Source organism: Antechinus flavipes, chromosome 1 (assembly GCF_016432865.1).
Source record: "Antechinus flavipes isolate AdamAnt ecotype Samford, QLD, Australia chromosome 1, AdamAnt_v2, whole genome shotgun sequence".
NCBI lineage: Eukaryota > Metazoa > Chordata > Mammalia > Dasyuromorphia > Dasyuridae > Antechinus > Antechinus flavipes.
In genome coordinates this window covers 358879889-358893782 of record NC_067398.1, presented here as the reverse complement: position 1 = coordinate 358893782, position 13894 = coordinate 358879889, and the positions used below count along the sequence as shown (strand labels likewise).

Sequence of the window (13894 nt, the reverse complement as noted above, 5' to 3'; positions counted from 1 at the left end):
ACTACTAATTTTATTACTATTACTACTAGTAGTAGTACAACTAGTTCTATTACTGTTGCTACTACTAGTACTAATAAAAGATACTGAACAATTTGCTTCATGTCAATATGACAAAAAGATAACTTTGAGATAGATCTTGACACAAAATACAAGTTATAACATCCCATACAGGAAGTATAATGTACATGTATGCACAATACTCCTAAGAAGTACATTGATGGAACACTTTATAATTTAGTTTTATATTTTGACAATATTTAAATAAAGATTTGAAAACTCAAATATAATAAAAAACACTGCTATTCAGTTTCCTACATACCAAGATGAAACTGAAAAGATGGAGGGCAGTATTTAAATTGTTTTTAACGAGCATAACATGATAATCAATAGGATTAGTGCAGGATTCTGCACCTTAAAAAAGCTATATGGACAACTTGTAGAATGAATGAACTAGAATATCATTATGTCTAAAAGTGAGAACTAATATGAACTTGGGGTAACAGGAACAGAAAGAAGGAGGACAATTTATGCAACAATTATAACACAATAAAGACAATCAAATTTGAAAAGCTTTAAGAACACTAATCAATATAGTGACTACCCATGATTCCGGAGAAGCAATGAGGAAACATTACTCCCCTCTGACCAGATACGTAGTAGTATCAAGGTAAGGTAAAAATTTATTTGACCATAATATTTGTTATATTGTTTGTTTTTGTGTGTTTTTGTTCTTTTTTTTCTTTCTTTGGGGAGAGGGGAAAGAAAATAAATGCTTTTTAATTGGAAAAAAAGTTTTTTTTTTAAAAATAACATAAGCAAGACTAAAAAAAACTTGTATAAGGTTTTGAGGATGGGATGGCTGATGGGGTAAATGGGACAACATTTTAAGAATTACATTAATAGGTATCTTTTTTGTGTAAATTTTTATGCTAATAATTTAAAATAAATTATTATTTAATAGGAATCTTGAGAGGAATAATTTAACAAAAATGAATAATCAGCTGAACTCATAAGTTTAGCAAGTTCAGATTTCTGACTGTTGTAAGATCTTGCCAATTTATAATTATTTTACAGCAAAGCCTACTTGAAATTATCTTAAAAAGATGAAGTTAGAGTAAAAATGTATAATGGTCACCTGATTTGTATTTAAATAAGGAGAAAGTGGCTGACCAAGGGAGGTAACCTTGAAAGAAAGACCAATGCTATGGATGAATGAGAATAATGCAAAATCTGCCTCTAGAGATCTTCAGGAAGGGTTAACCCCTTCTTACATAATTGTTTATGATATGGTCAATCACCTCTGTAGAAGAATGGGCCCTCCCAAGATTCGAGTGCTGCAGGCATATCGGGATTAGCATTATTGTTGACTGCCATCTTAATTGGCTCCTTTCCTATCAGTGCAATTCTTCCTGCTTTCCACTGATAATTGTGTTTAATCAGGTTTCTGGTGTTTTAAATTCATTGGAACTTTTCCTTTGGTTCAGCATCTTTTACTAAATCATCTTCTAAGATATTCCAAAGTTAGTTTATCCTTTCACTGTGGCTGCTAACCCAATGGATAACACATTGGATCTAGAGTTAGAAAGATCTGAGTTCAAATCTGGTGGCAAATACTAACTTCCTGATAAGTCATTTAACCTCTGTCTACTTTAGTTTTCTTATTTGTAAAATCTGGATAATCATAGTATCTAGTATCCAGGATTATGAAGATAAATTGAGGCAATGTCTATAATGAACTTTGCAAATCATAAAGAGCTACATAAATATTTATCTTCACTACCAGTACTATCAGTACTATCAGCGGCAACATTATCATCATTACTGGTTTTCCTTCAAATGGAAGACTCTATAATCATCTAAATTTCTGAAGACACTTGTTACATGTTGGGAATAGTTGCCCAAGAGCAGTTTAATGGAACTAGCTTTTTGTAAACAAAATACAAATTATATATTTTCTCTCAAGTTTAGAACATTTCCTTTTCTCTGACCTGAATATATTTTCAAACTGCTGCTGTTATTTCTATTGATAAAGCTATCTTCATAAATCTAGACTTTTTGCCATGTCTCTCCAACTCTTTAATATCTAGAGAAGTTACAGGATTGTTTTATTTTCTCACATGTACATTTGAGGAAGCCACGTGTACTCAATATGTTTCCATATTCCACACTAGGTGGAGTTGACAATGATTTTTGAAAATTTGTGAGATTAGCTGATTATCTGTTTGTAAGTGAATGGAATGTATTAGAGTAGATTACTTAAACTTTTTGAGCTTTTTTCATTTGTAAAATTGAGATAATAGCTATAAATTGCTATATAATTATAAATAAATTATAGCTATAAATAGCTATGATACCCTTCAAGGACTTTGTGGGGCTCAACTGAGTTTATTTAATGTGAAATGTTTTGCAAACTTTAGTGCTTTCTAGAAATATAAGTTATTATGATTTCTTCTGAGCCAAACAAGAAGACTGGAAGGCTATTTATATTTTATAAATGAGAAAATTGAGAATCCAAGGAATTAAGTGACTTGTCCATGGTCACACATTCAGTAAGTATTACTGGATAGGATTGTAACTTTAGTCTCTTGACTCCAAATTGAATGCTTTTTTAAATACACCATAATGCCTGTGACATCACATATACACAAATGAGGCATTTCTCCACTCTAAATTATTTTTCCCCTTATAATATTGTTGGGTATGGTTATATAACTTCATTATATTCTAGTAATAAATAAAATAATTTGTTGATTTTATGCCTTTAAAATCAGAGAGAAACAGACTGTTCAGGTGAATATTGCCAATCCACATTATGCACTTCATTTTTCTGACAAAGGCAATCATTTCAGAGGGAACAAGGCCCTAACATGTGTCATCTAGCCATCTTCTGCCTTTAAGCTAGTGTTTCTTAGCAAGTTAGGTGAATGATACTTTCAATTCCAGTTCTGGAAATAACCTTTTTATAAAGCTGCTAAACATTCTCAAACTTACCTGAATTGTTCGTATGAAGGCTACTGTCACTCGTTCCTCAAATTCATTCAGGGGAGTGTAAAGATTGAGGATTTTGACAATCTGTTGCAATCAAAAGAAATGTTGGTCACAAAAAGTTAACCTTATCTGAAGCTACAGAAAATCTCAAAGAATGGATTTCAGTCAAATATTGAATTCAGACCCAAATTAGGAATGGACAACATAGTCTGGGCTGAACCTGACTCCTATCAATAAGATTTTCACCCAAAATGCAACTCTCAACCTGTCTTCCCCAACTACCATTTATTTTTATGCAAATGGATGTTTTTGGAGACAAATGTCTCTTTTGGGGCTATGGATTTGTTTTCAAGAGCATTTATTATTATTATTTTTAACTAAAAGCTTGTAAACATTTATTTGGAGTTCTCTTTCAACCTAACTTTTTAAAATTAAAACAATTCCATATTTCCTGATCTAAAATGTTCTGGCAACAGAATTATTACCAAATACAGGATTCAGTACTATCTTCTTCAGCCCTGGAAGTTTTGCAGCTACTGAGGCAGGTATTGCAAACTTTAGAAAACAGAACTGCTAGCATCCAGACTTTCATCTAAACTAAGTTAGCTCTGCCAAACTGTAGAATGAGCCTATGACAATCCCATACCTGCTGTGTACTGAGGGAGGTACATAAGGTGCAAATGGCTTCAGCATCTTCAGGAGTTTTCTTTTTTAATTGCAGGAGCTGTGCTGCATGGATCAAAGGTTCCATTGTCTCTGCTGCTCCACTCTGGTGGAGATTCTTCCCACGAAGCCACTCCTCAAGCTGGCTTATATTATACCTAGATGCATAAATCAAAAATAAATCATGGGAAATAGTGCAATATATGGAAACTGGGGCTTGGAGTCTTTGAGGGGGCTTTGAGTTCACATCTATCTCTAGATGCTTACCAACTATATGACCCTGTATAAGTTAACTTAACCAATTTTTTTTTTGCCTTTGCTTCCTCAATTGTAAAATAGGGATAGAAATAGTATCTACCTCACAATGCTGTTATAAGAATTAAATGGCATGATATTTGTAAAGCACTTAGTATAGTACCTGACAAATAATAGGTGCTTAATAAATGCTTGTTTCTTTCCTTCCCTCCTTCCTTCCTTTCTTTTTTCCTTCCTTCCTTCCTTCCTTCCTTCCTTCCTTCCTTCCTTCCTTCCTTCCTTCCTTCCTTCCTTCCTTCCTTCCTTCCTTCTCTTCCTTCTCTTCCTCCATTTGAATGTAAGTTTTTTGAGGTCTATCTTGCTTCTGTTTTTATCCTTAAACTGTGTCCACATAATAAGTTAAATATATATTATTATATCATATGATTATATGATATATTATATATTATACATGTAAATAAGAATAATAAAAAAGAAATCCTTTATTTATTGAATCTACTCACCCATTTATAAGTAAATGGAAAAAAAAGAAATGTAATTCAATTTTTGCAAGTCTGGCCTGATTTTGTGAATTTTGACTGATGCATATTTTTAGGAACACATCTATCATTTACAATGATGTATACTTCTGTCTCGCTATTCTAAAACTGAAATCATTAATAAATCAGTACATGTGTAAGAGAAGGTCTCATAAGCTCTAAATTATTGTACATCAAGTTCTTTTCTCATATGAAGCCTTTTTAAATCATTCATTCATTCTGACCTAGTTGTAGGCAGCAGGTATTTTTTTCTCATCTGCTTTTTTTTTCACTCTGCATTATTTCTCTTCTACCTTACTTATTTCTATGTATTTATATTCTTCACATCTGTCCTTTTTTTTTTTTTTTTTTGATCCAGTTCTACTATGGAGGAAGAGGATATAGAAATTTTCTCCATTGATTATATAGGTAACTCACTTGTAACTTAAATCCTTAGAAAGTTACTCAAACACATAATACATTGTTGGAGGAATTGTGAATTGATCCAATAATTCTAGAGAGCAATATGGAACTATGCCCAAATGGCAATCACATTGTGTATAATCTTTGATTCAACAATATCACTACTATGTCTATAAAAGATCACAAAAAAGATAAAGGGCTTACATATAAAAAAAATATTTATAGCAGCTCTTGTTGTGATGGCACAAAATTTGAAATTGAGGAGAATGACCGTATTTGGGGAATGGCTGAATAAATTGTGGTATATGAATGTAATGGAATGCTATGGTGCTATAAGAAATGATAAGTAGGCAGATTTTTGAAAAACCTGAAAAGGCTTACATGAACTGATGCAAAATGAAGTGGGAAGAACCAGGAGAATGTTGTACATATATCAGCAGCACTGTGCCATAATCAACTATGAATGGCTTAGCTCTTTACAGCAATACAATGATGCAAGATAATTCCAAAGAATTGATGGAAAATGCTATCTATATCCTCAGAAAGAACTGGTGGAGTCTGAATGTAGCCAAAGAATACGATTTTTGCTTTCTTTATTGTCATGTATGCGTGTGCGCACACACTTTTTTGGCTTGTTTCTTCTTTCATGAGATGACTAATGTGGAAATATATTTTACATGGCTGCTTATGCACAATGTATATAAAATTATTTACTATATTAGGGAGGGGGGTAGTGAAGGAAGGAAGGAAAAAATTTGGAACTCAAAATTTTTTAAAAGGTAAATGTTGAAAACTAATTTTACATGTAAATTAGGAAAAATACTATTAAAAATATTTTTTCCCCAGAATACGGTTAAATGACTTGTCTATAACTGCACCACAAACAGGCTTTGAACTATCTTCCTGAGTCAAAAATTTGTTTTCTATTCATTATAACACAAAACTTCTTATGTGCCAAAATTTGATCAGCTGTTTCATTAATTAATGGATGCAGGAATTGTTTCTTTTTTTCCCCCAATATGAATAAAGCTGTTAAGAATATTTTGTGCACAGATAGTCTTTCCTCACCTTTGAATAATACTCTTAGAGTATATGTGATTAATGGGTCGAAGAAATGTATAATTTTGTAGCTCATATTATATGTTATCAAATAGTGTTCAAATACAGCTAGTTCAAAATTTGTTAAGTATCTACTATATTCAAGACATTATGTTAAGCTCTAGGGATAAAAGACAAAAAACGAAAAATAAAGAGACTCTCTGTCTAAGGAGTTTAAGTTCTAGAGAAGAATGTAATCATTAAAAAAATATATCAAATTCATAATTTTACTTATATAAAAATGCCTATTTTTAGATATCTCCAAAATTAAACTTTATTGTTTTACACTAATCCTATCAATTTTACAGATTCATATCATTTTATATTTTCTTTTATTTTTTAATTTTCTCATTTAAGTTTTCTTCTTAAGAGATTAATGTTAAGTTGTTGTTTTTTAATTTGAGAACTGACTATTAATGCCTTTAATCAATAATCCATCAGAGAACCAGTCTTCCAATTATGAATTTATGCCAGTTGTTTATATATTTTGACTATCAGATTTATATCAGAAATTGTTTGCAAGTTTGCTTTTATTAATGAGGTTTTTTTTTCTTTCAATTATGGATGTATTGTCTTTTGTTGTATAAAGCTTCCATTTTTATATGTCTCAATTCATTTACATTGCCTCCTATAATTTTTAAATTTTATTAAATATATAGGGACATTTTTTTTCTTCCACACAATTATTATTGATAAATACGGCACTGTTTTCTTACAGTTTTTTAAAAATAAAGTTTCTCTACTTGAACTTTTTAAAGTCTCTGTGGCAATAAGAAGCTCTGATCCTTCCACTTTCCCCCCTCCATATTGCTATTCAGCCAATCTAATAATTTTTATTGAAAATGATTCCTATTCTATTGATTTGTGGTCTGGAATAAATAACACACTAGTATGCTATATACTTTTAGTTCCAATTCTCAAATATCTATTTTTTTTCCTAATGATCTATTTTTAAATTTTAAAATCTGGAACTAAATGATTTTGATCATTATTGCTTTGTGGAAATCATTTGAGATTTAAGAGAGTGAGGCCTTCTTCTTCCTCAATATTTTTCATAATTTTCCTAATAACCATGTCTATTTATTTTTCTGTATACATTTTGTTGTCACTTGATAAAATTCTTTTTTTTTTAATTAAAGCTTTTTATTTTTCAAAACATATGCATGGATAATTACGTGACATTAATCCTTGCAAAACATTATGTTCCACTTCCTTCCTTCCTTCACCTACTTCCTCTCCTAGATGTCAAGTAGTACAATATATGTTAAACATGGTAGAAATATGTTAAATCCAATATATGCATACATATTTATACAATTATTTTGCTGCACAAGAAAAATCAAATCAGACCAGAAAAAATGAGAAAGAAAATAAGATGCAATCAAACAACAACAAAAAGAGTGAGAATGCTATATTATGATCCACACTCAAATCCCATAATCCTCTCTCTGGGTGTAGATGGCTTTCTTCATCACTAGATCATTGGAAGTAGTTTGAATCATCTCATTGTTAAAAAGAGCCACATCCATCAGAAACAATCATCATATAATTTTGTTGTTGCCATGTATGATGATCTCCTGGTTCTGCTCATTTCACTCAGCAACTTGATCAGATTCTAATGAAACTGTCCGCTGATGTCTCAATTGGCATTATATTATATCTACAAACTAATTTGAAAAAAGTTCCATCTTCTTGGTATTGATTCATTCATGTATATAAACTCTTCAATTACTTAATTTTTAAGTTTCTCCTAAATCTATTTTATATTTATCTTTATATCTATAGGTAAATGTTTGCTACCTAAATGTCAAATGGTAAGTTTCCCAACTCTGTAGTATTATGGTTTTCTTTTTTAGGGATAAAGCATCTAAGCATAGTACCTCACTCACAGGAGGGATTTAAATTTTGCTGAACTGAGTTAAAATTTCTGCTTTGTGGTTCTAGTTTGTGATATCAGTTGTTGCTGTGGGCACTCTGGACACCTTTCTCCTAACCCCACCTTAACTCACCGGAGTTGCATGCCTGTGCTCCAAGAACAGACATCCTTCCTGAGCAAGAGGTTGTTGAGGGCTACAGCATTGATCATGTAGAAGAGCTGCTTAAACACCTGCTGTATGATCTCAGGATCAAGGCCCTGATCGCACATCACACTGTGAAAGGAATTCATCTGGCGTATGATGGCATCGAGGCTGTAGGAATTGTCCCCATCCACCATGCTGGAAGATCGCTTCCTGTAGCCTGTTGGTTTCACTCCAGACAAACCCTGAATGCTTTCATTTTCCAACATGGCGGACACTAGGAAGAAAATAGCAAATGGGCTCAAAGATTTTCCCTATGAAACAAGATTGTTAATTTTTATATCACCCAGATGTTCCAGTTACTCTTGAGTTTTGATATAGGATAGAGCTCCTTAACCTTTTTCCACTCATGACTCCTTTTTCATTCAAGAAATTTTTACATGATCCCAGGTATATAGATAAATAAAATAGATATGCAAATCAAACATTTACTGATAATAAATCATAATTTCATGTCCCCATATTTTTAGTTATGATACCCCATATGGGGTCATGACTATAGTTTAAGAAGTTGGGAAATGGGGCACCAGAAAAATACCCAGGGACAAAAAAATTTATAAATATGCCTGTTCTTAAGGTAGCTTGCCAAAAAAAATTACACACACACACATACACACACACACACACACACAGTGAATAGAGTACTGGACCCAGTCAGGAAGACCTGAGTTCAAATTTGGCCTTAGACCTAGCTGTATGACTCCAAGCATTTCATATCCTCTTATCTCCTTCAATCTAATATATATATGTATGCTTCATATAAAATGGGGATAATGACAGCATCTAAAGCCCAGAATTGTGAGAATAAGACAAGATATTTGTAAAGAGCTAAGAAAAATTTAAAATGCTATATAAATGTTTGTTATTAATATTATTTTAACATTTTACTCTTCCTTGGCATGGAATGTTTTTGGCCAAGAGTCTCCAAGAATTTAAAAGGGTTAAGAAGTAAGTTCTAGAAAAAGCTCCAAGGATAAAGAGTAATAAAGACTATCAAATACTATATAATGTGAAGTAAACCTTTCAAATAGCCTTCTAGACTTTAGGTCACCATCTTTTGGGGTGGGAGGAGAATAAGAAATAGCTGAGAAGGATAAGAAAGAAGTTGCTCTGGAAGCATCTGGGGCAAGTTATTCAACTGGTAATTTTGTTTCTCTGCCTGAGAAATAGACTAGATTGGAATTTTCCTATAATATAGCTTATTATAATGAAGAATATGGTATGAATGGATACTTTTAAGACCTCCCTTATCCATGGAACTTAAAAAACTTTCATTTCATTTTATGGAAGCATGGCTGGACTCCTAAAAAAAGATAGGACTCCCAGCTATTAATTTCTGTACCTTTGTACTGCCTGAGAAAATGGGCTTCAGTGAAGAATGAAAATGACAGCAAATAGAATTTAATCTGGAGTCTAAGAATTTTTTTTTCTCTTTTTAATTGAAAGTGGATTTCAATATGAAAATATTTAAAGAGTAATAGAAAATCTTTAATTTTATAGTTTGTGTTCAAAAGCTTATATAACTGTCAATTGGTTTGCATTTATGTAACCAAAATTTAGAAAACAAAAAATAGTGAAATTTCATGTTACCTTTCACATATTTGTAAATATCAAATTATATCAGTTTACCATGAACCTAATTTGAAGAGTAATCAAAGACTAAAATGAAAAAAAATTCTAAGAATAATGGAATTTCTTTTTTTAAAAATTGAAAATTACCTAGCATCCCAAAGTAATATGCAAACAAACTTTTATGCTGCTCGTTGAGTTATGTCTAGTTCCTATAATAAACTGTTAAGTGGCATGAGTTGTACAGCATTTACTTTATTGTACATGAATTTTATGTAGGTTTTGTTCATTATTTTTGCTACATCTTTAAAGTAGCAGAGGGATGAACCTCAACTTTTATGCTTATTTTAAAAATAAATTGACAGAACTCTGTCTTCAGAAAAGCCAGCAGCATTTTTCTGTGTACTTTAGGTAAGTGTTAACCTAATATCATCCAGGACACTTTCTATTAAACCACTATATAAAGGAACACAACTCCTGAGGCAACTGTCTCTTGAGGTCTCTTGAGTGACTGGTACAGCTATTCCTCATCAGACTAACAAGGAAGGAAAATGTTTCTCTCTGGATACACATATCTTTCAGACAGACAATTTTGTGCTCTCTAACAGAGTAATGAACATTTCATCTCCTTTCTACACAAGTCACATGGATTTAGGTGCATTGTGGTTTCTTTCTCATACTTCAAAACATAACCATATACAAGAGTCTAATACCAGGCAATTATTAATCCTGTTGGGAGTTTATAAAGTTTTTGCTTTTTAAAAAAAATTCTATCTGCACTTTGAAAAGGGAGGATTGAAGCAAATACTCCAACCCACATAGAAGGCAGGTTGATTTGCTTAGAAAAAACTTTCTCTGGAGATTCTCCCATGTCTGTTGCAAAAGCTCTTCTGAGGGGGTGGCAACATGGAACAAGCTATCTTTGGCCTCCCTTCCAAACCTCACAATCATATGAATTGTTTAATATCCACTTACCTATCATCGGTTGTAACATGCCCTCTGCAATCTTAATGAGCTGCTGGTAAATCTGGATGGAGAGATCGCTTAAGACTTGGCGGTATTCAGTGAGGTCAAAATTTTTAAGACAGTGTTCATTCTGTTTGGGGGTGTTCTGGGTCATGAAGCCCTGGTAGGAGAAAATACATTGGGAAAGTTCATCTTCTGCCAAGGACAGGATGACAGCTAGCCCTTTACCCTTTGGACCATGGTTGTCTCAGAGAGTCCCTCATTCTTTGGTTGTAACTTGTAAAAAACAACCAGCTATAATATTCTAATGTTAGCATTTGGATGCTGTTCATGTGACATGTAAAAGAACAAATATGAAAAAAAATAGAATTTCATCTGGAAGGGACTAAAGGTTAACCTTTAGTTTACCCTCATTTTTATAGAGATGAGGAAACAATGGCACAGAGGATTTAAATGACCTACCCCAAATCGCAGTACTGGCAAAGTTGGGAATGAACCCAAGTAAGTCGACATGTTAAATCCTAATTCTTAAGTACAAAAAATCACTGGATTATAAATTTAAAGCTATTACTGACTTCAGGAATCATTCTAGTCCAGTCCTTTCCTTGATAAATAAGAGGTCCATGAACATGAATTGGCTTCTCCCAGGTCACAAAGTTATTAATTAGTAGAGGCTTTCTGATTCCATATCTGGCATGCTTTGCACAATAGTCCAGAATTTCTTGTTTTGGTGAAAGCTGAAAATAACCTTGACCTACTATTTCATACTTGGGCCATCAGACATTGTTAATATGTGTTCTTCTTCCTGACAATTTGGGTATATGGGAGATTCTGTCTTGTCCAGAGGTTCTCAGGAAAGCCCCTAAAAGAGGGGGTTAGCATATCTTCCTGCCCATCTTTTTAAAGTTTTAATTTGCTCCAAGAGGTTATAATTTAGAGATCAGTAGATAGGGACACTGTAGCTAAAGGGCCAAATTCAAGCCAAAGCCTGTTTTATATGTAGTCTGGAGATAAGAATGATTGCTACATTTTAAAAACTCACTTTATTTTAAAATGTAAAAACATTCTTGACTCACAGAGTATACAAAGCAGGCTGGTGGGTCAGGTCCAGGGAACTGCAGATGCCTATTCTTTATCATATCCATCTACAGTAGATGGAAAGTCTTCTACTGCTACTCTGCGTGTGTGTTCCGATCCTCTGCTCATTAAGGGACTGGTCTAGAACTCTGGTTGTGAGTCCAAAGCACATGTGACATCAGAGCTTGGAATTCTACTGGATGTTGCAGTGAAATTTTCCAGTCTTTTCTTGTTAGAGGACAATAAAGTGCAAAATAACTTTTTTTCTTAAGGGAAGAAAGTAAAATTTCTAATAAGATCTTGAATTAATGCTGAAATGACCTTAGAGATCTATCCCCTCATTTTACAGAGGAAGAAATGGAACCTTAAGAAAGAAATGACTTCCTCAAAGTCATACAACAGTAATGAGCAGAGATGGAATCAGACTAATAAATTTAAATCCAGAGCTCTTCTACAAGCTCTATGATAGGAACAAGCTTCTTTTAGCGTTTCATCTTTTCTTTCTGAAACACATTTGAAAATGTGCCCTTTTGAATACAGCCCAAGCTAGCCTTGGAACAAATTCAACTCTTCTGACGTGCTGAGTCAGACAATCTGGGAGAAGATTCTACTATAAGCTGAAGTTAGGTTATACTTTGTTGTGAAGAACACATTTCAGTGACTAAAGGGACAGCCAATTTTGCAAAAACCACACATATATATGTATATATATGTATATACACAGAGACACATGTGTGTACATATATATGTGTATATGTATATATTTTTTAAAGTACATGGTAGATTTTGCTAAAGCTTCAGCAGAGGCTAAAAGCTCTAGTGGATGCCAGAAGAGTCATTAATCATCTCAGTGTCCCAGGAAACACTCAAGAATGTAAGGTATAAAACATGTCAATCTGTATTGATCAAAAGAATTTCTCTATTGGTTAGTCTCTATACCAATCTAGACATTTAGATTTAGATAAAAAATTTTTAAGCGCACATGTGTACACATACACACAGCTTTCTCCAATGCCTCATTGTAGTGTGGAAGCGAACTTCTTAAAGATTATGCTTGTAGAACATATAGTTTCTGTCAATTTAGAAAGGGTTCAAATATCCTTTTTACCAGTCCAGCTAGATTTGGAGAGACTGACCAGTCTTGATGTAGGGTAATAATATTTCTTTATTTTTTTCTTTCCTTATTTCTTTCATCTTTTTTCCCCATTTCTCTTTTCCCCCTTCCCTCTTTTCTCCCTCCTCTCCCTTCTCTCTCCTTCTCCCTCCTCTTTTTCTCCTCTTCTTCCTTTCTTTCATCCCCTTCTTCTTTGTATTGTTGTATCTGTAAACTGACAATAATGTTTCTCTCTTACCTCATCCCCACTGTACTGCTTCAAGCAATGAAGAAGGCGGCATGTATTGGATAACCAAAAGGATGTCATCTCGAAATCATCGTTGTGCTTCTGAAGGGGATAATAAAATTTACTGAATGACTAATATCCATCTTTTAATCTTATTATTTAAATAACATTACATTGGATATATTTATCTTATTCTCTCAAATTTTATTCCATTTTTCATCCTATTGTGCCTGTTTTTCTGGTTTCTACTCTGTTATCCAACAAGGCTTTAATTAGATAATCATACTCAGAGATGAGGCTACTATAAAGAAGTTATTTGGTTGAGCTAAATATTTTTCTAACTACAAAGATAAGCTTTTAGAAAATGCCTCTCTTTTATTCAATCCCCCAGTACCACACATGCTAGACAGCTGTCTAGTATTAAGGGTGCTATCCATGACAGCAGAAAAACATGATATTCACTGAGCATATGAAAGGTTTATTTGTAAACCTATGGTACAGTTTTTCTAAACCTCTTAACTTTAGTCAACTGAGCTAAGCCAGCTAGATAATTCATATATATGTAGTGCTATAAGTTTCCCTGAGCATTTTCCTTACAACCAAAGAAAAGAATACAGTTATCCCTTCCATATCATAGGAGATGGGGCATGGTGCCCTCACAATCTGGAAAATCTGCAAAAAATGTTTGGTTTCCCTTCTTACAGAGAAGAAGTCTGAATTATTATGGTATCAAAAGATGAAATATGTTGATATTGCATAATACGACACATATATATTATGCATTTCTGAGTTTTTCAACTTTTTCTGCATCATCTGCTGGCTGCAGCGTCTGCAAAACTTTGCCCTCCTCCCCATTCCCATTTAATTTCTTATGCCAATCTGCAATATGTCAAAACTGCAATGGGGAAAGTCACCATGT

General features: G+C 33.1%; 1 protein-coding gene across 1 annotated transcript in view; it reads right to left on the bottom strand.

Annotated features, from left to right (window-relative positions):
• MYO5B (myosin VB) overlaps positions 1-13894 on the bottom strand; it is a 518558-nt gene that overhangs the window by 4794 nt on the left and 499870 nt on the right. The window contains exons 35-39 of the mRNA XM_051969631.1: positions 12988-13077; positions 10568-10718; positions 7955-8240; positions 3635-3809; positions 2992-3072 (exon numbers count right to left, since the gene is read on the bottom strand). Of these exons, the coding sequence (XP_051825591.1) occupies positions 2992-3072; positions 3635-3809; positions 7955-8240; positions 10568-10718; positions 12988-13077 (783 nt within the window). The remainder of the gene's footprint in view (positions 1-2991; positions 3073-3634; positions 3810-7954; positions 8241-10567; positions 10719-12987; positions 13078-13894) is intronic.